This window comes from Pongo pygmaeus, chromosome 1 (assembly GCF_028885625.2).
Source record: "Pongo pygmaeus isolate AG05252 chromosome 1, NHGRI_mPonPyg2-v2.0_pri, whole genome shotgun sequence".
Classification (NCBI taxonomy): Eukaryota; Metazoa; Chordata; class Mammalia; order Primates; family Hominidae; genus Pongo; species Pongo pygmaeus.
This window is the reverse complement of record NC_072373.2, coordinates 197,707,608-197,735,344: the sequence shown is the minus strand read 5'-3', so window position 1 is coordinate 197,735,344 and position 27,737 is coordinate 197,707,608. Positions and strand designations below refer to the sequence as shown.

The window sequence follows — 27,737 nt, the reverse complement described above, 5'->3', positions numbered from 1 at the left end:
GCAAGACTCTGTCTCAAAAAAATAAAATAAATAAAAATTATATTCAATTCTATTTAGACTATTGAAGTAGCACCTCTGTAAAATGTGCTACTTTCTTTTTTGTTAATCACAGCATATTTTGGGGGACAAGATGGTCCATTTATGGCATAAAGTGGCACTGGGTTATGGGCAGGAGGGAGGTGACAGTACAGAAAATAAACTACAGAGTCATCCCTTGGTATCCATGGGGGGATTGGTTCCAGGAGCCCCCTCTGTGGATATCAAAATCCATAGATGCTCAAGTCCCTGATATAAAATGGTACAGCATTTCCATATAACCTATGCATATCCTCCTGTGTACTTTATTTTTATTTTATTTTTGAGACAGAGTCTCGCTCTGTCACCCAGGTTGGAATACAGTGGCGCGGTCTCTGCTCACTGCAAGCTCTGCCTCCCGGGTTCACGTCATTCTCCTGCCTCAGCCTCCCAAGTAGCTGGGACTACAGGCGCCCACCACCAAGCCTGGCTAATTTTTTGTATATTTAGTAGAGACGGGGTTTCACCATGTTAGCCAGGATGGTCTCGATCTCCTGACCTCGTGATCCACCCACCCCAGACTTCCAAAGTGCTGGGATTACAGGTGTGAGCCACTGCACCTGGTCTATTTATTTTATTTTTTGAGACATGGTCTTGCTCTGTTGTCCAGGCTGGAGTGCAATGGCAATGACCATAGTTCACTGTAACCACAAACTACTGGGCTCAAGTGACCCTCCCGCCTCAGCCTCTGGAGTAGCTGACTACAAGCACGCGCCACCATGCCTGGTTAATTCTTTTATTTTATTTAATTAATTTATTTTATTTTATTATTATTTTTTGAGACAGAGTCTCATTCTGTTGCCTAGGCTGGAGTGCAGTGTCATGGTCTCGGCTCACTGCAACCTCTGCCTCCCGGGTTCAAGCAATTCTCCTGCCTCAGCCTCCTGAGTAGCTGGGATTACAGGTGCCTGCCACCACGCCCGGCTAATCTTTTGTATTTTTAGTAGAGACGGGGTTTCACCATGTTGGCCAGGCTGGTCTCGAACTCCTGACCTCGTGATCCACCCACCTCGGCCTCCCAAAGTGTTATAGGATTACAGGTGTGAGACACCGTGCCCGATCTAATTTTTTTATTTTTTGTAGAGATGAGGTCTCACTATGTTGCCCAGGCTGGTTGTCTTGCATACTTTAAATCATCTCTAGATTATTTATACCTAATACAATGTAAATGCCATGTAAAGAATCGATGTACTGAATTTTAAAATTTGTATTATTTTTTATTTTCTTCAGCTTTCCTGGGTTATATTTATTGGTGGTTTTGTTCTGAATATTTTTAATCCACAAATGCTTGAATCTGTGGATGAGGGAACCATAGATATGGAAGGCCAACTGGACAGAGGAGTAAAGGTTCCTGTGACTGCAGTCATGTACTGTGAGGTTGCACCTTCCATTATTTCAGTGCCTGGAAGGATTCCTCTGATGCATTCATTCAGAAACGGCATCCACTGGGAGACCCAGGGAGAGGAGAGAGCAAGCTGCTGGGCTCAGCAGCAGCAACTTTGGGAGGGGCTAGGGGCATGAGATAACGGACCAGGATATTTTTTTACCTTCTAGAGAGCACAGGGCACATAGCAGCCAGGCTGCAACAAATATGACTCCCACACACTGCTCTTTTGCCATTCACAAATACCACTTTTTAAAACAATACAAGGCTCATTCCATAGAAGGTAAATGAAAGAAACCCCACTCTCCAAGTTCTCAAAATGGGACTGGTCTCAAGTACCAACCAAAATAGCTCCATGAGCCACTGAGCCTGGCTTGGAGGTACCATCAGGACTGGGAATCTACAATCACTGCTACCGGTGAGTGTGATACTTTATTTTTATTTTTTTGAGATAGGGTTTTGCTTTGTCACCCAGGCTGGAGTCCAGTGGCCTAATCACGGCTCAGTGCAGCCTCGACCTCCCTAGCTCAAGCAGTCCTCCCACCTCAGCCTCCCAAGTAGCTGGGACCACCACCACAGGTGCACACTACCACACTTGGCTAACTTTTTTTTTGCTTTACAGTAGAGATGAGGTCTTGCTATGTTGCTCAAGCTGGTCTGAAACTCCCAGCCTCAAGTAATCCTCCTGTTCAGGTCCCTACCAAATGCTGGGATCACAGGCATGAACCACTGTGCCCAACATTCAGTGTGACACTTTAAACACTTGTTTTCTCATCCACAAAACTGGGATGGTACCAGGTATTAAGATAATACCGGGGAGCCAACTGGTAGGATAATTAGGATTTGAGAGAGCCAATATTGAATAAGTTAAAAACAAAAACTACAACCACCAACTATTCATATTCAAGAAACAGAACAATGACTCAAAATTACTAGAAGTCAGGTCAGAGCTAATTCAGAAGATTGTTACAATGGGTCCATATCATTTCAGACTTGAAAAAGATCCTGTGTGAGGTCCGGGGTGCATTCCCCAGCATCTTCAAACAGCTGACATCTGTGTCCAACCTGGGCAACAGAGTGAGACTCTGTCTTAAAAACAACAACAACAAAAACAAAAAAACAGAAAAAGAAAAAGAAAAAGATCCGTATTAAACTGACTAGTTCCTGCCTCATTTTCTTCTAACCATCAACATTTTGGACTAGGAGGCAGAAAGCAGGCTTCCAGGGCTAACCCTGCCACTCATCTGCTGGGTAAACTTGGAAAAACACCTTCAGCAGTGACATGCTCTGTGAGGAAGGGGGTCCTTCTCTCTGTGAGGGAGGAAGTCACACTAACCACCTACTTCCAAATGGAGGGACTGAATCTTCTCTGTTTCACCCTTTACAGCAATACTGCTGTTTGTTCTTCAGAATCTCTCTGTTCTCTCCCACCCAACCTCAGTTAGAAATCTCCATCACATCATGTGGATCATAAACAGGCTCCTAGATGGTATCCTTATCTGTTTCTCCTTGCCCTAATTTACCTTGTACACCAGGACCAAGCTAATGTTCTTAGAATACTGTTTTTGCCACAACACCCAGTGGCTCAAGAATCTCTCATGAGTCCTGAACTCTGTCAAGTCTACCCTCTTTGGTTTGGCAGATCTCCCCAGTAAAGCTCTTCTCAACAGCAGTCCTTCTACCTTCCTGCCCCCAGACCACTGGGCAGACATGTCTGCTACTAGCCTCAGTGAAAGCCCAACCCATACTCATTCCGGCTTCTCCTCCCTTCTGGGAAAGGCTCACTGAAATACTCTTCATCGAGGAAGAGTTTAATGTTATCTCTATCCTAGGCAGCCTTTCTTCCCTGTCCCCAGGCTTTCTTCTTGGACTTCCTACTACACTGAACAGCCCAAGTTTCATATATGACTCTCTGAGGTCAGAGATGGGCATTACTATATGGTTATCCTAGAGCCTCTCGTGGTCCTCTGCTCCCAGGGTCTAGTACTATGCTATGCAGGAGGCAGGTACTCAGGAAGCTGGGCCCATAGAATCAAAGGTCTCCAGTATCACCCGGTTCTGCTAATACGTGCTTAGTGCCTCAGAGACCCCAGGCCTGGTGATGTCTTTACTGTTAACCCTACTGCTTCTTGACCTACATCAACTTTGTCTACTCTGTGCCCAGTGGGGATACAAAGAAACAGAAGTTCCTGCATTAAAGGAGCCTATGGAATAGCCGGAGACATGTAACCTGGACATTTGAAAAGAAAATGAATATAAGGTAGAGCCCACTGTATTTCATATCGCTTTCCAGGATAATAGTGCTAACCCTGTACTTTCTATTCACATGTTTGTCTCTCTTCTTGAAGGTATGGACTACAAACACATGGAAAAGATGTTCAACCTCATTAGGAAATCAAAGTAATAATGTCTGAAATAAGAAAACATTTTTTCCCTAATCCAAAAATTTACATGCATTATGATGGCCATAGTATCATTTTAACAGTGCCTATCTGGAAGAAACACAAACGTACAACAATAAGGAAATAAGTAAACAATGGTTTACCTACTGTGAAATATCACACAGCAATTAAAAGTAATGGTCATGGATGTCTGGTTCAAGATGGTTGGCTGACCACTTTCCTGAGACACCATTAAAATGATAAAGACATAAAAAAGCTACAACCCACAATAAAGAAGGGAATGGAGGGTCCATTTGCAGCTGAAAACTTCTGTTATACTTCTGGAAGGCACAAAGCAGATGGCAGTGATTAGTGAAATAGGGTAGAGAAAACTGTAGCCTAAAGCAGTGTTGGTCTGTCAGAACAAACGTGTCCAGAAGCAGAGGCATTTCTGTGTTCAATGCTATTACAGAGAAACAAACGTTAAAACACACACACACACACACACACACACACAAAGTGGCTGTACTATGAGCAAATTCTTCCTCCATTTTCTAAACTTTGTACAGATGGTTATATTATTTTTATAATTAATAAAAAGTCTACAGCAAAGTATGGCAACTCCAGCTGAAATCAGATTTAAGGAGCACTAAAATGGAGGAGATACACATGTAAAGAAATTAACATTTCTTAAGCACCTAATACAGGCAAGGCTTTGAACTATGCATTTTATGTTACCTAACAAGCGAAATAGCTTCTCAAAGCAGGTTATCAACCCGCTTCTACATATGAGGAAACAGCCTCAGAGAGGTTAAGAAATGTGCCTAGGGTCACAGTTAAAAAGTGACAAGAGGCCAGGCACAGTGGCTCACGCCTGTAATCCCAGCACTTTGGGAGGCCAAGGCGGGTGGATCGCTTGAGGTCAGAAGTTTGAGACCAGCATGGCCAACATGGTGTAGCCCTGTCTCTACTAAAACTACAAAAATTAGCCGGGCGTGGTGGTGCATGCCTGTAGTCCCAGTTACTCGGGAGGCTGAGACAGGAGAATTACTTTAACCGGGGAGGCAGAGGTTTCAGTGAGCCAAGATTGCGCCACTGCACTCCAGCCTGGGTGACAGAGTGAGACTCTGTCTCAAAAAAAAGCAACAAGAGCCAGGCACAGTGGCTCAAGCGTGTAATCCTAGCACTTTGGGAGGCCGAGGCAGGTGGATCACTTGAGGTCAGTTCAAAACCAGCCGGGCCAACATGGTGAAACTCTGTCTCTACTATACAAAAAAATTAGCTAGCCCTGGTGGCAGACACCTATAATCCCAGCTACTTGGGAGGTTGAGGTAGGAGAATTGTTTGAACCCAGGAGGTGGAGGTAGCAGTGAGCCGAGACTGCGCCACTGCACTCCAGCCTCGGCGACAGAGTTAGACTCCCACCTAAAAAAAAAAAAAAGTGACAAGAATGAGATGCTGTCTGACTTCAAATCCCTCGCTCTTCTTTCCATATCCCTATCCCATTTCACCACTTCAGTGGATGTCACCATATAAAATCAATCCATGTTGAAATGGCACTAAGCTTCATGGCCAGGATTAGGCAAGAGGAATTCTCAGAGTTTGAGAAAGCTCTGAGAAGCATGAAAAGGCACCTTCAAGGGACAAATACCTTCCTGTGATTCTTCGGATCAGCAGAGAGTCTGGGATGCTGAATTCAATCACAGAATCAAGCTTCTCTTTCCTCTTCTCCATGAGGTCATCGAGCTGTAAAAGAATGTGTGGCCCACCTAAGCTACCAGAGCTTAGTTAGACCCATCTCCTTCAAAGGAATTAAGAAAGACAAAGGACAAGAGTTTGGTCTCATGCAGTAGTAGTATAAAAACTAAGCTACCCACCATTTCTGCCTGCCTCACAGTCCGAGGGAAGCCATCCAGAAGAAAACCATTTTTGCACAAGGGGGTCTCCAAATTCTTCTCAATGAGCTCCACTACCATTTCATCACTCACCTGGAAGTTAGGAACAAAATAGCCTTGGTTAAATCCATTACCTAGGTGACTGACATTAGCCCAACTCCACAGCCAAAAGTTTATGTATATAACCTTATTACTAAACAGCAAGTTTTCTTGGACCCAAAGAAGCAAAAATAAGAGCAAATGTGAAATGGCTCCATTTGGAAGATCCAGTTTCATAATTTTATCTCTGTGGTTGCCAAATACACACTCTCGTCTCTTGAAATTCCCCTGTATCCCAAAAATCTGGGTGAGGGAAGACAGATTCCATTACTTGTTACTTCACCAGGAGAGCTTTGTATCTTAGGTCCTGAAGGTTCCTCCTGCCACTAGAGTCGAGAGTCCAAACTGTCAGATAACAGCTTATCAGCAATCAGTGATCCTCAAGGCACAGGAAATGTGAGGACAAATGGCTGAGAGACCACCTGAGAGAGTGCCAGGAGAGAATGGGGTTGACCAAAACACAGGCATCAGCTTTCCCTGTTCCACAGCTGTCATTAGGCTAACAGTAACGTGACTGATGTTTGTACTTGGTTACACACCTGGGCCATCGTGGACATGAGGAAACAGAGAAGTTCACTGAATTGGGAAGATTGGGTCAGAACCAAGGAACTGAAGAGCCAAACCAACACTCTTCCCTCACTTTTTTTTGAGACAGTCTCATTCTGTTGCCCAGGCTGGAGTACAGTGGCACAATCTCCCCTCACTGCAACCTCCGCCTTCCAGGTTCAGGTGATTCGCGTGCCTCAGCCTCCCAAACAGCTGGGACTACAGGCGCACACGACCATGCCCAGCTAATTTTTTGTATTTTTAATAGACGGGGTTTCACCATGTTGGCCAGGCTGGTCTTGAACTGGTGACCTCAAGTGATCTGCCTGTCTCAGCCTCCCAAAGTGTTAGTATTACAGGAGTGAGCCACCATGTCCAGCCCTAAGCCAATATTCTTCTGAGTCTCTCTAAAACCCCAATAAGGACTTCTCCCAGTTTTCAGAAACTGGTTTTTCTCTTGGGCTGTTATAGAAAGAAAAGTCTCCAGCCTGTAGTGAAGCCTGCTCATCTTGGCAGCTAATGCTCTTATTTCTTGGTGCTAACTGTGAACTTGGGGACAAAGTACACACTCTGTAACTAAGTGAAGGTTGGAGATAAGCAATCTCATTGCCACATCTCAATTTTTTCTTAGTACAGAGTCTTCTGTCAAGACTCAAAGTCCAAAATATCTAGCTTTCTGGTTTGACTCAGAGATTCAATTACATGAAGGGAAAACTAGATAGAAATGGGCAGGCAGGTGGGCAGGCAGAGGTATCATTTGATAGAGCTACAGAATCTCAAAGCCTAACAGAAGGTAACTTGAGGATTAAAGCAAAGCCCAGCTCCTTCCCCAACCAACATTCTAAGATAAAAAAAGACCAGAAGACCAAGCACAAAATGACTTCTGAAGGTGATTCTCAGAGGCCAAGTTCCAGAATAACTCAGTTATAATTAATCTAGCAATCTTTGATTAGTGCCAGAAAATAATAGATCGTATTTGTCCAATCAGGTCAACTGGCCTAAAGAAGGAGAAAATGTGGCTGGGCATGGCAGCTCACACCTATAATCCCAGCACTTAGAGAGGCTGGGGCAGGAGGACTGCTCCTGGGTTTAGCTCAGTTCAAAACCAGTGTGGGCAACACAGTGAGACCCCATCTCTACAACAACAATAACAACAACAACAACAAAAGTAGCAGGGCATGGTGATGTGTGCCTGTAATCCTAGCTACTCATCAGGCCGAAGTGGGAGGATCACTTGAGCCCAGGAGGTCAAGGCTGTAGTGAGCCATGATTGCGCCACTGCACACCAGCCTGGGTCTCAGAACAAAAAAAAGAGAGAAAATGCAATTATAGTCCCCAAATAAGAAGGATTACCTTTGTCACAACTGCGAAGTAATTGCTTTGTTACAGAAACAGAACACAGAGCCATAAAGCAGGTTAAAAAACACTTCTGTGACTTCCTAAATCCTCTCTTGAATACATCTCTGAGTTCTGGCCTAGGGACAGCAGTTTCATTTCTGGCTCTAAAATTTGGGTATATAACAAAACACATCAGCACAGAAAAACTTCAGGAATACTATGAATGAGTGCCATAAATTCAGAACAAACAAAATAACTTGCACTCTAAAAAGTCTTATAAGGCCAAGCGCGGTGGCTCACGCCTGTAATCCCAGCACTTTGGGAGGCCAAGGAGGGTGGATCGCCTGAGGTTAGGAGTTTGAGACCAGCCTGGCCAACATGGTGAAACCCCGTCTCTACTAAAAATATAAAAATTAGCCAGGCGTGGTGGCAGGTGCCTGTAATCCTAGCTACTCGGGAGGCTGACGTACAAGAATCGCTTGAACCCAGGAGGCGGAGGTTGCAGTGAGCCAAGATTGCGCCACTGCACTCCAGCCTGGGTGACAGAGTGAGACTTTGTCAAAAAAAAAAAAAAAAAAAAAATTTCCTATAATCTGCCAGTTTGTTAAAACACCCTCTAGCACATGGTTGTTCAACAGAATTTTGTTTGATGATGGAAAGTTCTGTATCAGTGTTGGCTGGTAAATACTTGACATATGGCTAGTGCAAATGAGGAAATGATTTTTACATTAATTAAATTTAAATTAATCTAAATAGCCACCTGTGGCTGGTGGCTACCATATTGGACAGTGCAGATCTAGATTCTGAGGAATATCAACACTCATTAGTACCACCAAACCTACCAGTTTCCCAGCATCCATAGTTGCCTTCAGCTTTTTTCCTAGCTCTGAGCCAGAAGCCACCATGGCCCTCAGCATGTCCCCAGTAGCCAAATGGCAGACACAGAAGTTTTCAGCCAATCTGGGTGCCTATGGAGAGGAAGATAAAAACCAAGATTCAGTTACATTACAGGCTGTGGAGTCAGACTGCCTAGGTGTGAAGCTGGCTCTGCCACTTACTGGCTATGTAAACTTGGGCAAATGCCTACTTCCTTACCTGTAATGGGGATAAAAGTACCTTATATTACATTCTAACATACAGTAATTATAGGGTTATGGTAAGAATTACATGAAATAATATATGTAAAGCACTTAAAACAGTACAACTAGCACACAGGAAGCAGTCATAAATATTAGTTATTATCACTATTTCCACTCAACACACTAGTGACACATAAGTTTCAGTTTCCCCATTATAAGTAGGAAGACTTGCTGGGCATGGTGGCTCACGCCTGTAACCCCAACACTTTGGGAGGCTGAGATGGGTGGATCACAAGGTCGGAAGTTCGAGACCAGCCTGACCAACGTGGGGAAACCCCGTCTCTACTAAAAATACAAAAATTAGCTGGGTGTGGTGGCGCTCGCCTGGAATTGCAGCTACTCAGGAGGCTGAGGTAGGAGAATTATTTGAATCTGGTAGGTAGGGGCTGCAGTGAGCCGAGATTGCACCACAGCACTCCAGCTCCAGCCTGGGTAACAGTGAGACTTCGTCTCAAAAAAAAAGAGAATAAAAATAGTACCAACACTTCACATGGTTGCTGCGAGGTTTAAATGAGATCATGTATATAATGCACTTGGTACAACGCCTGGCACATAACATGTGCTGAATAAACATTTGCCAAAGGGATGAATGTACAATTGTCTTGTACTACAGCTACTGGGTCAGGGAGGCAACTAGGAGCAGTTTGCCCCCAGGCAGAACTGGGTTTTCCTCCTTCCCTGTCACTAAGTAGCTGTATTATGGTGGCCACCTCACTTTTCAGTTTCCTTATCTGTTTAAAATGAAGGCAAAAAAGGCTCCATCTCAGAAGGTAGCTGTGAGGATTAGCTGAGATATATACAAAGAGCAATTGGCAAATAATAAGCATTTACATACTAGTTTTAGGAGACATTATAGTGTTTTGGTCAAGAGCACAGGCTTGAGAGTTAAACTGCCTGGTTTGCAGACTCCAGGTCCACTAACCATTACGTAAAATTGACTTAAGAAGTCACTTCACCTTTCTAGGTTTCAAATTTCCTCTAAGTAAAATGGAGATGGTAATAGTATCTATATCACTGGGTTGATGAGAAGATTATATAGAATTCAGTATATGCAGGCCCTGGCATATAGTAAGCGCTCAGTGGGCACTGGCTGTTACCATAACCCCTGTCCTAATGCTATATTCATTCATACAAAAAGAAAACATTTACTAATGCCTTTCCCAAGAACCCTGTCGGGAGCCTGGGAAACAGATGAATAAAAGGCATAGACTATGTACTTAAAGAGCTCATATTTGGTGAATTATATATGAGAATGCAGAATTAGAACAGGAAGAGACCCTAGACAGCTCAACACTGGCTTTGCAGTGGGAAAAAAAGAATGCAGAATTTATAAGGAATATAATCAGTTCAAGGAGCTCAATCTTAGCTTTTTCCGTTTAATTGTTTTATAAACTAAGTAGGTTTAGATCCTGATTCCAACAAATCAGTTCACTGGGAGTTTTCTTTTCTTTTTTTTTTTGTTTTGAGACAGAGTCTCACTCTATCACCCAGGCTGGAGTGCAGTGGCACGATCACGGCTCATTGCAGCCACGAACTCCCTGGGCTCAGGTGATTCTCCTCCCTCAGCCTCCCAGTAGCTGGGATTGCAGGCACACGCCACATGCCTGGCTAATTTTTATATAATTGGGAGTTTTCTTAGGTGCATGCTCAGGTGCACACAATAAAAGGTACATAGATAGGGCTGGTTTGTAATTAATGGACCAATTCAGTTAAAGCAAAGAAATGACTTCATAGCAAAATGGAATCTAGTGAGAAGGCATTAAAAACTGTACTTGGCCGGGTGCAGTGGCTCACGCCTGTAATCCCAGCACTTTGGGAGGCCAAGGCGGGTGGATCACAAAGTCAGGAGATTGAGACCATCCTGGCCAACATGGTGAAACCCCGTCTCTACTAAAATACAAAAAAATTAGCTGGGCATGGTGGCGCATGCCTGTAGTCCCAGCTACTCGGGAGGCTGAGGCAGGGGAATTGCTTGAACCCAGGAGTTGGAGGTTGCAGTGAGCTGAGATTGCGCCATTGCACTCCAGCCTGGAGACAGAGCAAGACTCCATCTCACAAAAAACAAAAAACCAAAAAAACAGCAACAAAAAAACCTCTGTACTCTGGGTCAGGTGCAGTGGCTCACACCTGTAATCTCAGCACTTTGGGAGGCCGAGGCCGGTGGATCACCTGAGGTCAGGAGTTCAAGACTAGCCTGGCCAACATGGTGAAACCCCATCTCTACTAAAAATACAAAAATTAGCTGGGCGTGCTGGCATGTGCCTGTAATCCCAGCTATTTGGGAGGCTGAGGCAAGAGAATTGCTTGAACCCAGGAGGTGGAGGTTGCAGCGAGCCGAGATCCAGCCCGGGCAAAGAAGCAAGACTACGTCTCAAACAAACAAACAAAAAAACCCAAAAAACCAAAATTCTGTACTTTGCAAAACCAGTGAATGTCAGGAGCCCTGACAATGAAAAACCAGGCTGGCACTGTGGCCATACATCCAGAGAGTGCTTTCTGCCAATCTTTTTCATTGCTGTTGAAATTAACCTGGGTAAACAATTTGGAGGTCAGGCTTGCTCAAGTGGAAAGGCTGACCAAAACACCACAGGGAAGAGCTGTTAGCACAGAACCTGTTCTATTTTTATCACTCCCAAACTGCAGGACTCTTATGCGCTGTTCCAGGTGATTGGATTCTACAGCTAGATGAAAGAACACACACCAATAGGGAAGAAAACTAATTCCTGGCTGGGTACGGTGGCTCACGCCTGTAATCCCAGAACTGTGGGAGGCCAAGGCGGGTGGATCACAAGCTCAGGAGTTCAAGACTTCAAGACCAGCCTGGCCAAGATGGTGAAACCCCGTCTCTATTAAAAATACAAAAATTAGCCGGGCGTGGCGGTGGGTGCTTGTAATCCCAGCTACTCAGGAGACTGTGGCAGAGAACTGCTTGAACCTGCAAGGTGGAGGTTGCAGTGAGCTGAGATCGCGCCACTGTACTCCAGCCTGGGTGACAGAGCAAGACTCTGTCTCAAAAAAAAAAAAAAGAAAAGAAAACGAATTCCTTCATTTCCTGCTGGCTGCCTGGGAGTCAATGTGGTAGGCTGTAAAGAGCACGTATAGGTTTTGAAGTCAGACAGATTTACACTTGATTCCTAGCTAAGGCACTCAGTAGCTGTGTGATCTTGGGCTAAGCACTTAACTTCTCAGAGTGTCAGTTTCCTCATCAGTTTAGTGGGGATAATGACTACTTCACAGGGTTCTTATGAGGATAAATGAAATAAAGTACCAAAACATCAGACACGCAGCAGGCATTCAATCAATAAAAGGCTTCCTTCCATGGTCTTTCTTCTTTGCATTACTCTTTATTTATAGGCTGCAGAAACCTAATGAAATAACTTTATTATAGTCCCCTCACACTTCAAACTTATGCTTTAGAGCAGCCATTCGCAGACTCTAAATCACTGGAGGAATGCTGTTAAAATGCAAATTGCGGCTTGGTGCAGTGGCTCATGCCTGTAATCCCAGCACTCTAGGAGGCCGAAGCAGGCGGATCATCTGAGGTCGGGAGTTCAAGACCAGCATGACCAAATGGAGAAACCCCATCTCTACTGAAAATACAAAATTAGCTGGGCGTGGTGGCACATGCCTATAATCCCAGTCACTAGGGAGACAGAGGCAGAAGAATCGCTTAAACCTGGGAGGCGGAGGTTGTGGTGAGCTGAGATAAAGATCATGCCATTACACTCCAGCCTGGGCAACAAGAGTGAAACTCCATCTCAAGAAAAAAAAAAAAAAAAAAAGCAGATTCTAGTTCAATAGGGTAAGGCCTAAGTACCTGCATTTTAAGCAAGCTTCCCGGCCTGGATGAGTGGCTGGGCTCTAAACTACACTTTGAAGAGCAGGGGTCTGAAGCCCACACTCAGTCATAGTCTGTTGCTGTCAGTCAAAAACTGTTGCTGAGCCCAAGAAACAGGCTCATTACCTCTATGAAAACTCTGTGTGGGGTGGAGGACTCTGGGGTAATTAATGGGAATGCTAAAACCACTAGAGAGACAGCACGGTGGGCTGAGCAGTTCTCAAATTTCAGTGTATTAGCAATCATCTAGGGCATTTCCTAGGCCCACCTTTAAAGTTTATGATTGAGTGGCTCTCAAGCAGCACCTCAGGTTCTGATGGATACAGTTTGTGAAGCCCTGATGTAGTGGCAGAGACTGGGTTTTGTAGTGGTACAGATCTGGGTTAGGAAACGGGCTCTACCGTTTATTCACTGTGTCATCCTGAACGAATTACATTACCTTTTCTAAGGTCTCGTTTTCTTTATCCATAGAACAGAAAACAGTGTCTATCTGCTGAACTGTTGTGGGGATTTAATAAGATTACGTATGCAAAGACATCCAGCATAGGGCCTGACAACTAGGAAATAAAGGGAAACTATCGGTCCTAGAGATTTGGTTTAATCCCAAATTCACCAGTCTTCTCATCCTCTTCTTATGTTTTTTTAGAAATGAGGTCTTGCTATGTTGCCCAGGGTGGAGCACAGTGGCTTCACAAGTGTTAGCCCACTACACATTGGCATGGGAATTTTGGCCTGCTCTTTTTCTGACCTGGGCCAATTCACCTCTCCTTAGGCAACCTAGTGGTCTCCTCCTGCTCCTGGGAGGTCACCATATTGATGTTGAACTTTTTTTTTTTTCTTTGAGATAGGGTCTCACTCTATTGCCCAGGCTGGAGTGCAGTGACATGTTCATAGTTCACTGTGGCCTCAAACTCCTGGGCTCAAGCAATCTTCCTGCGTTAGTCTCCCAGGTAGCTGGGACTACAGGCATGCAGTACCATGCCCGGCTAATTACTGTATTTTTTGTAGAGATGGGGTTTCGTCATGTTGCCCAGGCTGGTCTCCAACTCCTGAGCTCAAGCGAGCTGCCTGCCTCAGCCTCCCAAAGTGCTGGAATTATAGGCGCAAGCCACCGTGCCTGGCCTGATGCTGAATTTAGTGCAGACACCTGATGAGCAGAGCACACTACAGCCCCAAACTCCTGTGCCCAAGCAATCCTCCCACCACAGCTTCCGGAGTAGTTGGGACTATGGGCGCATATCACTATGCCTGGCACAATCACCTTTGTGCCTCCAGTCTTTGTCACTCCTGCTGTCAATGTTCCTACACATGCAGCTAGAATCATATCTCAAAACACTGTTGGATATGCTACCTACCCTCCAAAACGTACACATTCCGAAGCCTTCAACATCTCTGTGGTACAATAGGGGAAGAGTCCAAATATCTTAGCCTGGCACTCAGTTGCCCTCCACAATCAACTTCTAAAACCTGCCCAGCCCTCCCAACTTACTTCCACAAGTGCCCTGTGTTTACATCCTGCACCACTGCAGACAAACTGCTCTTATGCATGGTTCCCAAATACGCAGCATAAATGCCTCTCCAAGGACTTCAACACAAGCTCCTCACTCCACAGGAATGCCCTCTTTGCTCCAATATTGGTCTGAGCCTTTTCTGTAGCACACTTCTGAGTACATTTCTCCCATCAAAAGCCTAACTGGGCTGGAAGCAGTGGCTCACATCTGTAATCCCAGCACTTTGGGAGGATCACTTGAGGCCAAAAGTTTGAGACCAGTCCGGGCAACACAGCAAGACCCCATTTCTACATTTTTTTTTTTTTTAATTAGCTGGGCATGGTGGCAGGTACTTGTAGTCCAGCTACTTAGGAGGCTGAGGTGGGAGGACCATTTGAGCCCAGGAGTTCGAGGCTTCAATGAACTATGACCGTGCCATTGCACTCCAGCCTAAGTGACAGAATGAGACCCTGTCTCCTAAAACAAAAACACCTCCCCAACTACCCCTTCTTCCGCTAAGGATTCGTATTAACATTAGCTAACTTTGAGCATCTGCATCATGCCAAGCAGTTTTCCATGCATTGTTTTACGGTACTTAGTATGTATAATACATAATAAACCCATGAGGTAGGAACTATTTTTAACTGCATTTTACAGATGAAACTCAGGGGCTAAATTGCCCAAGATCACAGAGCTAGTAAAAGAACTGGCAACAGGCCAGATTACCAAGCCCTAGCTCTTAGCCATGACACTATAAGGCTTTAAGACAAACAACCCACAGAGCCTTAGTGGCTATCCTCCTGGAAGGGAGCACAAGGAGGATTTCAAAGTGCTGGCAATATTCTGTTTCCTGATAATGGGTGTAAGCTACACAAATCTGTTCACATTGTAAAATAAATCAAGCTGTTCACTTTTTCTAGGTATCTTATAGCTTAAGTTTTTTTTTTTTAATCACAGAAATCTGTGTTTGCATTTCAGCTGTCTCTTAACTTACTGAGGAAATCATTACCAACCTCACTGGGTGGATAGGAGGATGAATAGGAGAACTTCAGCAAATTGTAGTTCTTGTTCTATCCCTGAACTAACCCAACATTCATTCATCTGATGCTTCCCACGTGGCACCCTGCACTTGTATGTATTTTTCCATTCATATTCATTTCTGCCTCTTCATCTAGATTACACAGCAACAATGTAAAATAATGACTACTCAAGAGTCAGACAGACATGAGTTCAAATCCTACCTTTGCTACTTACTACATGTGTGTCCTGGGGCAAGATAAAGCCTCTGAGCCTCAGTTTCTCTGTTAGTAAAAAGGACCTATCTCCTAGTGTTATAGGATTAAATCAGATGATGCATGTAAAATCTTTAGCTTGGGGGTCTGTCACATAACTGAGCAATGGGTGACTATGTTGTAATTATTACACCCTCCTGACATGCATAGGGTAGGAGAAAAATCTAACCTGGGGCAGTAGATAGCAGCAGAAAGAGCAGGAGCTTTGGAGACATTCAGATGCAAGCTCTGTAAATTACTTGCTATGTAGCCTAGAGAACAAGCCATTCAAACTTCAGTTTCTCCAACTGTAAAAGGGGAAATAAGAGTGTGGGTCTCAGAGATGTTGCAAGTATCACTGCAATGACATAACTGATGCATCTGACCCATAAGACTGCCTAAGCGTGCCTGGCCTCGAAGAATTGGGCATAAGTTTGACACATGGAAGAAACGAGGAGGGGTTGGCAAAAAAACCAAGAAACATACCTTTGGTTTTGACCACACCGAAGGAGCATCCAACCCCAAAAGGGAGGCAAGGAAATAAAGTTATTTAAATAAAATAACAAACCCAGGTATTATAGATGTTTTAAAACATTACATTGATGCAAAAGCGAGCAGTTTTGAAATATTTAACTACTTTGGTTAAAAGTGAGGAGTTTTAAAAGGAAACATTATTTCAGTCATGCAATATAAAGCACATAAAATACTGAGTTACGCAGGTATAACAAAGTATAGCAGGAAGAAAACAAACATTACTGAGCAGGCACTAGGCACTAACCCCAGGTTAGGGATTTTACATGTAAGATTGCAAACATCTGCCAATGAGAGCCAAGCAGGCAATGCAACTGTATGAAATGAGTCAAATGTAAGCAACAGGCAGTGAAGAGGACCGTGCAGGGGACAGGAAGACACACAGACCATCCAAAGCAGCAATGCCACACAACTGCAAGTGACTGCTGCTACACTGGAATGGAGGCATCACTGCCAGGTCTTCTGGTTTCTCAAGAGAAACTTGAGCTCTGGATTTTTAAGAGAAATTGCATAACCGAAAACGCTCTGTGGTCAACTTACTATTTTGAAAGCTGACAAAGAGAATAAATCAAGCATTTATCCTGACTTTTCTATACCAACCATATCACGGGGTAACGAAACAGTAAATGAGGGGAAGTTTCTCTTTATAGAAATATTTCAGCTAATAAATGACCAGGGAACGACATAATTAGAATACCACCATTTCACCATCCATAACGAATTACTGAACCTAGACACTGAACAGCATGACTATAAACACCACAGAGACAAGCAAATACCATGTGCCTCCTCAGGGAGAGCACAGCACCCACCACCTGTGAAGTAGTTGGGCCAAAAAATTGAACCTGAATTGAATTAAGTATATACCACCAATTTACAGGAAATAGGGCAGAGGAAGATGTTAAGTACATCAGAGGAATACAACTGAAAATTCCCAGAGAGTGGTATAATACTCCCAGGAAAAATAATCCAATTTCTGGGGCCGGGCGTGATGGCTCACGCCTATAATCCCAGCACTTTGAGAGGCTAAGGTGGGCGGATCATGAAGTCAGGAAATCGAGACCATCCTGGCTAACACGGTGAAACCCCGTCTCTACTAAAGACACAAAAAATTAGCCGGGTGTGGTGGCAGGCACCTGTAGTCTCAGCTACTCGGGAGGCTGAGGCAGGAGAATGGCATGAACCCGGGAAGCGGAGCTTGCAGTGAGCCAAGATCACACCACTGCACTCCAGCCTGGGCAACAGAGCGAGACTCTGTCTCAAAAAGAAAAAAAAAAAATCCAATTTCTTCGTCAAAACCACAAGAAAAAAAGAGAAGGGGAACTTATAAATTAAAAGAAAGGATGGGCACAGTGGCACACGCCTGTAGTCCCAGCTACTTGGGTGGCTGAGGGAGGAGCCTGGTAGTTCAAGACCAGCCTGAACAACATGGCAGGACCCCCATCTTTAAAACACTAGAAAAGTTAGCCAGGCATGGTGGCATGCACCTGTAATCCCAGCTATTCAGGAAGCTGAGGTGGGAGGATTGAGGCTGCCGTGAGCTATGATTGGGCTACTATACTCCAGCCTGGGCAACCGAGTAAGACCTTGTCTGTAAAAAAATAAATAAATAAAAGAAAGTTAAAATTATCACATTGGTAACACAAAAGAAAATTTGAATAAAAATTGTTGATTTTTTAAAGGATACTATGCTTATGTTTTTAAAAATTATCTTTTAGCAATACATACTAATATTATTTACAAATGAAATGTTACGATACCTGGGAGGTGCTTTATAATAATTTGTAAAGGGAGAATGGCTGGAGAACCGATGGCCACCAGTTAATGGTTGGGGCTGGGTAAGGGCTCATTATACCATCCTGTCTTCTTTTGTGTATTCAAAATTCTTCATAATAAAAAGTTAAGGTGTATGGGATGTGTCTGCAGGCTAAATGTTATTGTAGGCTACCATCTGCAAACTCTGATTTAAAATCTTTTTTTTTTTTTGAGACAAAGTCTCACTCTGTTGCCCAGGCTGGAGTGCAATGGTGAGATCCCAGCTCACTACAAACTCTGCCTCCAAGGCTCAAGTGATCCTCCCACCTCAGCCTCCTGAATAGCTGGGACTACAGGCATGCACCACCACGCCTGGCTAATTTTTGCATTTTTTTGTAGAGATGGGGTTTCGCCATGTTGCCCAGACTTGAACTTTTTTTTAAACTCCACAAAAATACATACAACCACCAGTATTCCTATTGTTCCAACTCTGGAAAGTGTACAGAGGTTAAATGACTTGTGTAAATCTTATCCTTTCAACTCCCAGCTCTAATCACATCTCCTCTATTTCTACAAAGCCTTCTCTGACCAACTCTGACCATCATGCACCCTTATCAATCAACTCATTAGTATAATGTTCTTCTAAACTTCCTGAATAAATCATGTCTTACACTGAAACACATCCAAGTTGAAGGAGGGGAAGGGAGATGTGTTACTAAGATAAAAGGGAGTCAAAATTTATTGAGTACCTACTATATAACAGGCTGTCATCTAGGTTGTGGGTGCTTGATACACACACACACACACACACACACATATATATATCATAATCTTCCAGTATCACTGTGAATGTTTAGTTGATGAGGGCAAGAACTTTATCAGTCTTGCCCGATGCTTTCTATCCCCAATGTTAGGTGCTCATGAAATGCTGAATGAGCAAGGTAGGTATTATCCCCATTTTTCAGGTAAGAACACTGAGGCTCAGAAGTTACATAGCTTGCTAAATTATAAAACCCTTGTCCCAGTACTATACTAGTATAGGTTGTCCGTTCCATAATTACTGAAATTTTTAACTTCAATATGAGTTAAGAAAAAAATCTCAGGGCATAGTGGCTTGTGCCTATAATCCCTGCACTTTGGGAGGCCAAGGCAGGAGGATCACCTGTGTCCAGGAGTTCAAGACCAGCCTGGGCAACATAGCAAGACCCTGTCTCTACAAAAAATTGTTTAAAAATTATCTGGGCATGGTGGCATGTGCCTGTACTCCCACACCACTGCGCTCCAACCTGGGCAATAGAGTGAGACCCTGTCTCAAAAAAAAGAAAAAGAAAAAGAAAAACAATGAAGCACTTGAGCTACTCTGTTTATACTTGATCACTCACAGCAAAAGTCTGCAGAGTCTAAGATTAAACCTCCCTAAGCTGCAGACTACCCAATAAATGAGTGTGGCAGCAACAGGAAAGAGATGTCAACAACGCTGAGGATAAAGGATAAAGGGATCAGGTATAGGTAAGCTCCAAATAAGAATCATCTCAGTCTGTGGAGAGAAAAGAAAGTTGTCTTTTCTGACCTAGTGCCCAGGTCACAGGAATGAATGGAGTGTTCCAGAACTTCTTTCCTTATCACCCACATTAATCTGTGACATTCATCCACTTCCACTAACCCCATCAAGGGCCAAGTAATGTGCTAGGTGCCACAAGGGGTACCAAGAATGAGTAAGATGGTCTGTTTGCCAAGATTTTTAAAACTTTGCAAGTGCTAGGAAGAGAAAAGCGGGCACAGGGCAGTCCTCAGATTCCCTTTCATTTGGGAGCTCAGACTTCCCTCTTTGGAGCCTAACAACAGGCAAGAGCCAGAGGCTTAGGGCCCCAGGGGCAATGCCAGACCCCAAGCAAGAAGGGGACATCAATAATCCAACCTGTGGGCTTCCAAATCCGAAATGAGATCATCGATCCCAACCCTAATCTATGGCCCCATTATGTCCCAGATCCCAAGTGAGGCCCCTGTTGCCTGCTAGGGCAGATGGTAACTTCAGACTCTAACTCCATGGCTCCTGAGGTCTCAGGCTCATGAAACTCATTTCACTAATTTGGGAAAGCCACCTGACCTTTCTGGGCCTGTTTTTTAACCTGTTGATTGATAAAGTTAAAATTTCAAGTTCCCTATAAACAACAACAATAACAAACAACAACAAAATAAAAAAAGGAAAAAATAAATAAAAACCAAAGGGAAGGAAGATATAAACAAACAAAAATAATAAAAGCAAAATAAAAAAATTCAAGTTCCTTTTCATCTAAAATCATTTGAGTCATCCCAAGCTGCTTAGCCTTCAGTAGCCTCAGGTCCCAACTCCAAGCCAGGTCCCATGAGCACTCCCAACCCTTATTGTGGACACTACTCAAAGTTTGCGACTCATGGCTCTTCAGGCTATAAACCAGTTCTACACATTCACCCCCAACTTTCAAACAGGGAGAGCCTTCGGTTTCCTCCCATCTCAATTCAACTGGCTCACAAAGCACATGTCAGCTCTCACTCTGCCCCACGTGTTGGAGATGCTCCTTCTCCCCTCCCCCTAAGTCATAAATCATTATCAAAATCTCCCGACCTCCAGTGCCTGGAATGTAACCCTGATTCTGGACAATTCACCTCCAATTCGCAGGAAACCTGGGCCATAAAGCTAATTGCCTCCATTCAGCCTGTAATCTAGATGCCTCGGCCCAGGGCTCACTCTACCCCTCAAACCTTTCCAGTCTCTAGACCCTTAGTGGAATTAATCAGCCCTCACATTCCCTAACCCAACACTTCAACACTGAATCCCTCGGGCACTCCAATCCTAACTCAAACTGCCCCGACCTCCAATTTGGACCCTCCCCGAAATGCCCCACCAGAACCGAGACCCCAGCCAGCGTTCCCCGCAGGCCTTAGTCCCCGGCCCGCTCCGGGCAGGTCCAGGGCTTCTAGATCTCCGGCCGCCTTGACCTTGGAGTTCAGCAGGCTCCGCCGCCAAGCCCAGTCCTGCCGCTCACCTGGGTGCCTTTACCGGCCCCGGGAGGCCCCAGCAGCACGGCCCGGATGCCTTTAGGATACTCGGGTTCTGCCGCTGGCACGCTGGGAGCCATGTCCGCCGAAGTCTCTCACTGCCACCAGTTCGCACACCTCACAGGTCCAGTGCTTCCCAGGTCAACGCACGCACGCCTCGCACGTCCCACTCGCCGCTCACACTGGCCCAGCGCCGCGTCCGTCAGCCCGTTCCGCCCGCCCCTGAGCACGACGGACACTTCACCTTACCAACTGCACGGCGATACTGAGGAAGTTTGCTTTTGATTGGACGGAATTGGTGCGGGATAAGGAAGGGGCGGGCCAGCATGGACTAAGGGCGGCGGGTGTGCGGAGTGGGCGGGAAAACACGAAGGAGGACGGGAGGTCAGGCGGGAAGGTATACTTCGGCATTTGACAGTTGATGACACCAGCAACAACATTGAAATCCTATTAAATTGCGCGTGGGAGTTTAAATGGGTAAAATCACTCTTAGAAGACAAATTGGCAGTATATTTCAAATACTCTTTGGTCCAGCAATTCCATTTCCACGAATTCAATGGATAAAATCAAGGATATGAGTAAAGATTCGTGTAACAAAGATGTTAATTGCAACACTTAGCCCAAAAGCCCGAGAAAAACCATAAAATAAAGGCAATACTCCAAATGTCCAACAATAAGAGATTGGTTAAATAAATTGCAACAAATTTGTATCCTGGAATAAGTATATAAATTTGTATAAGATAATTTAATCATGCGGGAAAATGTTAGCCAAGCAAGATACAAAATTTCAGTTACAACAAAATCCGAATTTTGGCCGGACGCGGTGGCTCACGCCTGTAATCCCCGCACTTTGGGAGACCATGGCGAGCAGATCATCTGAGGTCAGAAGTTCGAGACCAGCCTGACCAACATGATGAAACCCCATCTCTACTGAAAATACAAAATTAGCTGGGAGTGGTGGCATATGCCTGTAAACCCAGCTACTTGGGAGGCTGAGGCAGGAGAACTGCTTGAACCCAGGAGGCAGAGGTTGCAGTGAGCCGAGATTAAACCATTACACTACAGCCTGGGCAACAAGAGTGAAACTCCGTCCCACTCCCCCCCCAGAAAATCCTGATTTTGTTTGTTACAAGTGTAGACCGCTGTGTAGTGTGATTAGAGGAGCACCTCTCCTTTGTACATTTTAATATATTTTTTAAAGTTCTATAGTAAATTCTTAATAAGTTTAAAAACTTAATAAGTTTAAAACAAGTTTCACCTTTATAATAAGAAAAACGTTAACCTTTTAAAGTCAGGAAAAGATAGTTTTTCTCAAAAGAGATGACCCTCTTGGATAGGAAAATAATTTCTACAGCTTTTTGGTGTGTGAAAGTTTCATCCAGCCCCAAGGGCCTCTTTGGACCTTTAGTTAAGAGTGTGTAATGAAACAATTACGTTTCCCCACAGGCTCCAAGCAACTCATTTTCTACATCTTGATGATGAATTTGCAATCCCTTCAGCTGTGGTCTCTTTTTTTTGTTTGTTTGTTTTGAGACGTGATCTCGCTCTGTTGCCCAGGCTGGAGTGCAGTGGCGCGGTCTCGGCTCACTGCAAGCTCCACCTCCCGGGTTCACGCCATTCTCCTGCCTCAGCCTCCTGAGTAGCTGGGACTATAGGCGCCCGCCACCACGCCCGGCTAATTTTTTTTGTATTTTTAGTAGAGACGGGGTTTCACCGTGTTAGTCAGGATGGTCTTGATCTCCTGACCTCGTGATCCGCCCGTCTGGGCCTCCCAAAGTGCTGGGATTACAGGCGTGAGCCACTGTGCCCGGCCAGCCGTGGTCTCTTCCTTACCACACAGAAGTAAACATTCATTTCTCATCGCCACGCTGGACTTTTACAGTGTACCTGCTTAATCTTGTTGGATACTCCCAATGACACTGAAGGAAGAAAGGATTGTTATGTCTATTTTTCAGAATGGAAGCTGAGGCCTGAAGATACGTAGTGACCAAAGTCACACAGTAGCAGACTCACAATTAAGACTGAGGATGGGCCGGGTACAGTGACTCACGCCTGCAATCCCAGCACTTTGGGAGCCTGAGGGGGGCAGATCACCTGAGATCAGGAGTTCGAGACCAGCCTGGCCAACATGGCAAAACCCCGTCTCTACTAAAATTACAAAAAAATTAGCCCAGTGTGGTGGCGCATGCCTGTAATCCCAGCTATTAGGGAGGCCGAGGCAGGAGTATCGCTTGAACCCGGGAGGCGGAGGTTGCAGTGAGCTGAGATGGCACCACTACACTCCAGGCTGGGTGACAGAGCAAGACTCTGAAAACAAAAACAAAAACAACTGAGGATGACAAGCAGGTGCCCTAGAGATTACAGGGCTTATGGGGAGATGGATGGGAAAACAAGCTGCAGGAAGCCTCTCTGTGGCCAAAATTCACTTCAGTCCAATAAGACCAGAGTTTATTGAAATGTTCTATGCACAGGGACCAGGCAAGGCGAATAGGAGCAGCCTTCCCTTTCTACCACCAATCCCTATAGTGATTCTGACAAGACTTGGGGCTCCCAGGAGGGAAGGTAAGGAAGACTATCCATAAAGACACAAAGTGTAAGATTTATTCAATACACTTTGAAGTGTAATGAATCACAAGTCTTTTTTTTTTTTTTTTTGAGACGGAGCCGCACTCTGTCACCCAGGCTGGAGTGCAGTGGTGCAATCTCTGCTCACTGCAACCTCCGCCTCCTGGGTTCAAGAGATTCTCCTGCCTCAGCCTCCTGAATAGCTGGGATTACGGGGACCCCTACCACCCCCGGCTAACTTTTGTATTTTCAGTAGAGATGGGGTTTCACCATGTTGACCAGGCTGGTCTCAAATTCCTGACCTCCGGTGATCTGCCCGTCTCCGGCCTCCCAAAGTGCTGGGATTACAGGAGTGAGCCACCGTGTCTGGCCAATTCCTTTTAAAATTTATTTTCTCTTCTCCTTTCTTCCTGCTCCCACTTCTGATTTAATCCTTTAGAAAGTCAAATTTCTTTGACTTTCTAAAGAAGAAATTTTACCAGCTTCTTCACCAGACGCTCCCTTCAAGGCAAGTTTGTCTAATTCTTGGAAAGTCAACAGAGCAAAGCATGCCCGCTAGGGAACTTTCACCTTGGAACTTCTACCCTCTGGGGAATTGCTTCGAACTCACACCCACCAAGAGGGAATGTTGAAAGCATGTCCATTTGGCCACTTTTATAACTTACTTCTGCCCAGGAAGGCACTAACTCAACTGCCCAGCAGATAAGCCGCCAGAGCTAATGGAGACCCCCTTCCCCTGCTCATTTCCTCCCACCACCTTATAAAAGGCCCACTTTCTGCTCCAAAAGGGAAGTGGCACATTTAAGGCAGGATGCTTCGTGCCCCTTCCCCAAGCTAGCTTCAAAATAAATTCATTTTTTCGTCCCAGACCTTGCTCTTTTTAACTGGACTCTGAATGTTGTGAGCAACTAACCTGCTTTTCGGTTACAAAATGATGGCAGCCTCTGAAGTCAGAAAAGGCAAGGAAATGGGTTCTCCCCTAGAGCCTCCAGAGGAACATGACCCTGAAGATATTTTGATTTTAGCCCCATACGTCCTATTTTGAACTTCTGACCTCCAAAACTTTAAGGTAATAAATTTCCATTGTTATAGACCACCAAGTTTGTGGTAATTGGAAACTAGCAGCCATAGGAAACTAGTATATATTCTTTGGATACAAGCAATAGAAACAGATTCTAGCTACATCAAGCAAAAACAAAATTCGCTGGGAGGATTCAGTTGTACAACCACAGGTCTTGGAAGTGATAGGAGCCAGGGCTGCGTTGGGTAATCTAGATATAAGGAATAAGTAGGCCAGGTGTGGTGGCTCACGCCTGTAACGCTTTGGGAGGCCAAGGCGGGCGGATCACCTGAAGTCAGGAGTTCGAGACGAGCCTGGCCAACATGGCGAAACCCTGTCTCTACTAAAAATACAAAACTTAGCTGGGCATGGTGGCGCATGCCTGTAATCCCAGCTACTTGGGAGACTGAGGCAGGAGAATTGCTTGAACCAGAACCTGGGAGGCGGAGGTTGCAGTGAGCCAAGATTGCGCCACTGCACTCCAGCCTGGGCTACAGAGCGAGACTCCGTATCAAAAAAAAAAAAAAAAAAAAGAAAGAAAGAAAGAAAATTCCACACTAATAGGTGGTGTGGTGGCTCTCACCTGTAATCCCAGCGCTTTGGGAGGCTGAGGTGGGAGAATTGCCTGAGGCCAGGAGTTTGAGACCAGCCTGGACAATCTAGTGAGACTTGGTCTCTACTAATAATAAAATTAGCCAGGCATGATTGTGCACTCCAGTAGTCCCAGCTACTTGGGAGGGTGAGGTGGAAAGATTGCTTGAGCCCAGGAGTTGGAGGCTGCAGCCAGGTATGATGGTGTCACTGCACTCCAGCCTGAGTGACAGAGCAACCTTGTCTCTGAAAAAAAAAAAAGAAAGGAAAAAGAAAAAAATCCACACCTGAGCTCACGTGACAGGTCGCAGTCAAAACACAGACATACAACAGAGTTTTTTCAGCATCTCCAGGTATTATTTTGATGATGCTACTATGCTGCTTATTTACCCTGAACACATTATTTTTTCACTGTATTAATGGTCTTTTTTTTTTTTTTTACTGATAAATGTGAATAAGTGTAAGAAAAATGATACAGCATATAAATTCAGAGTCATGAATGATGGTGACGCCAAACAACCACAGATTTTCCAGATGGGTGTCTAAGAGACACTTTTGTTTTCCCATGATTCAGTATACACAAACTTGGTTTTGTGCACAGAATTATTAAAAATATTGTATAAAATTACCTTCAGGTTATGTGTATAAGGTCTATGTAAAACATAAATGAATTTATATTTTAGACTTGGGTCCCATCCCCAAGATATCTCATTAAGTATACGCAAATATTCCGAAATCTGAAAATGATCCAAAATCTGAAATACTGCTGGTCCCAAGCACTTTGGATTAGGGATACTCAACCTGTATCTCATTAGTGAGTATGGGGAGAATGAACTGAGCACAACTCAGCTCTTCCTCCTTTTTTCTCTTTCAAATGTGCCTGCCCTTAAGAAGCACAATTTTTTGCCCTCTTCCTCCATGTTCTATTAATACATTTCCCACAGTCTAGCCCTCCCAGAGAGGACTATGATTGGTCAGGCACAGTGGCTCACGCCTGTAATCCCAGAACTTTGGGAGACTGAGGTGGGCGGATCATTTGAGGTCAGGAGTTCAAGACCAGCCTAGCCAACATGGTGAAACCCCGTCTCTACTAAAAATACAAAAATTAGCTGGGTGTGGTGGTGGACACCTGTAGTCCCAGCTACTTGAGAAGCTGAGGCAACAGAATCTCTTGAACCAGGGAGGTGGAGGTTACAATGAGCCGAGATTGTGCCACTTGCACTCCAGCCTGGGCGACAGAGCGAGACTCCGTCTAAAAAAAGAAGAGGCCGGGCACGGTGGCTCACACCTATAATCCCAGCACTTTGGGAGGCTGAGGTGGGTGGTTCACCTAAGGTCAGGAGTTTGAGACCAGCCTGGCCAACATGGTGAACCCCTGTCTCTACTAAAAACACAAAAAATTACCTGGGCATGGTGGCGGGCACCTGTAATCCCAGCTGCTCGGGAGGCTGAGGCAGGAGAATCATTTGAACTCGGGAGGTGGAGGTTGCAGTGAGTCGAGACTATGCCATTGCACTCCAGCCTGAGCAACAAGAGTGAAACTCTGTCTCAAAAAAAGAAAAGAAAAGAAAAGAAAAGAAAGGAAAAGAAAAATAAAAGAGGGCTATGATGATTTTCTAGCACTGCCTGAGATCAGGTGGAAAAGTTTAACTTGGGGGTCCAGAATTCATAACCCCACTTTTCTCTCAGTAAATGCATATGTCAAGCAGCTTTGTCAGTAAAAAGAGTGATATCCTGATCTCCCTCTGCCTTACTTCTGTGGCTATCCCCTCATTTGGGTCTAAACGTGGGTGAGACCACCCCAAAACCCAACAAACAATTTCTTAGGATGCTATGATTTAAATGACTCAGTTCCAACCAATTTCTATATCTGTGTCATTCTGCTCAAGACTTTAATTTCTGGCTTGGCTTGGATCTCCTGTTCATCCCTTGGCAATGGTGTAGAGGACCTTAATTGACAGTTCCCTCCAGACTACAGAGAATGGAAAAAGTAGTTTCCCAGAAGCAAATTGTGGCGGTTTCCAAAATAAGAGGAAGGAGATACTGAGCAGGCAGAAACAACAGATGTCCTCTGCAGGGAACTATTGCAAAGGCCCAGGAGAAAGAAAATGAGGGCCTAGACTATGGAGGTAGAATTAATGGGACTTGACACCAGACCAGATGGGGATAAGAATGACTGAGTTGAGGGGCCAAGTGACTGGGGGGGATGATGGTGCCATTAGTATTCATCTCATTCATTCATTAGCTGATTCATTCAACATGCATTTAATGAGCATTTATTATGTGTCTAGTATTGTGCTAGATGCTAAGGATCCAATGGTAAATAATGAGGCCAGGGTCGGTCTAGGCACAGTGGCTCATGCCTGTAATCTCAGCACTTTGGGAGGCCGAGGTGGGAGAATTGCTTGAGGCCAGGAGTTTGAGATCAGCCTGGGCAACATGGCCTGGGCTTGAGCAGTGGGATGTCCTTTCTGGAACTTTGACCCTTAAGGGACAGAAAGGAAGGGGCAGGGTCTGTTCTTGGTGGGGAGGTGAGAGTCCAGCAGCAGTGGGTGGACAATGACCAGTCATGTCTGTCCAAGTAGTCTTTTCCTGTGCCATGTCTTTGGCTGTGTTCTTAGCCTAATTGCTTTTGGTTTCTACTCATGTTTGAAATTTGTGAGTACCCCAGAAAAAATTTAAAAAATTAGCCCGGTGTGGTGATATGCACCATTGGTTCTAGCTGATAGAGCAGGAGTAT

General features: G+C 44.8%; 1 protein-coding gene across 4 annotated transcripts in view; it reads right to left on the bottom strand.

Moving 5' to 3' along the window:
- The window catches only part of AK2 (adenylate kinase 2), a 28,895-nt gene extending 7,896 nt beyond the window's left edge, over positions 1-20,999 (bottom strand). Inside the window, exons 1-5 of one of the 4 annotated variants that reach the window (XM_063666261.1) lie at positions 20,769-20,909; positions 15,647-15,764; positions 8,561-8,686; positions 5,718-5,828; positions 5,492-5,586 (exon numbers count right to left, since the gene is read on the bottom strand). In XM_063666261.1, the coding sequence (XP_063522331.1) occupies positions 5,492-5,586; positions 5,718-5,828; positions 8,561-8,635 (281 nt within the window). In that variant the 5' untranslated portion in view covers positions 8,636-8,686; positions 15,647-15,764; positions 20,769-20,909. Of the gene's footprint in view, positions 1-5,491; positions 5,587-5,717; positions 5,829-8,560; positions 8,687-15,646; positions 15,765-20,768 lie in introns of all 4 variants that reach the window. The other 3 variants (XM_054464026.2, XM_054464036.2, XM_054464052.2) reach the window with 3 other exon arrangements.
- Positions 21,000-27,737: the final 6,738 nt, after the last annotated feature.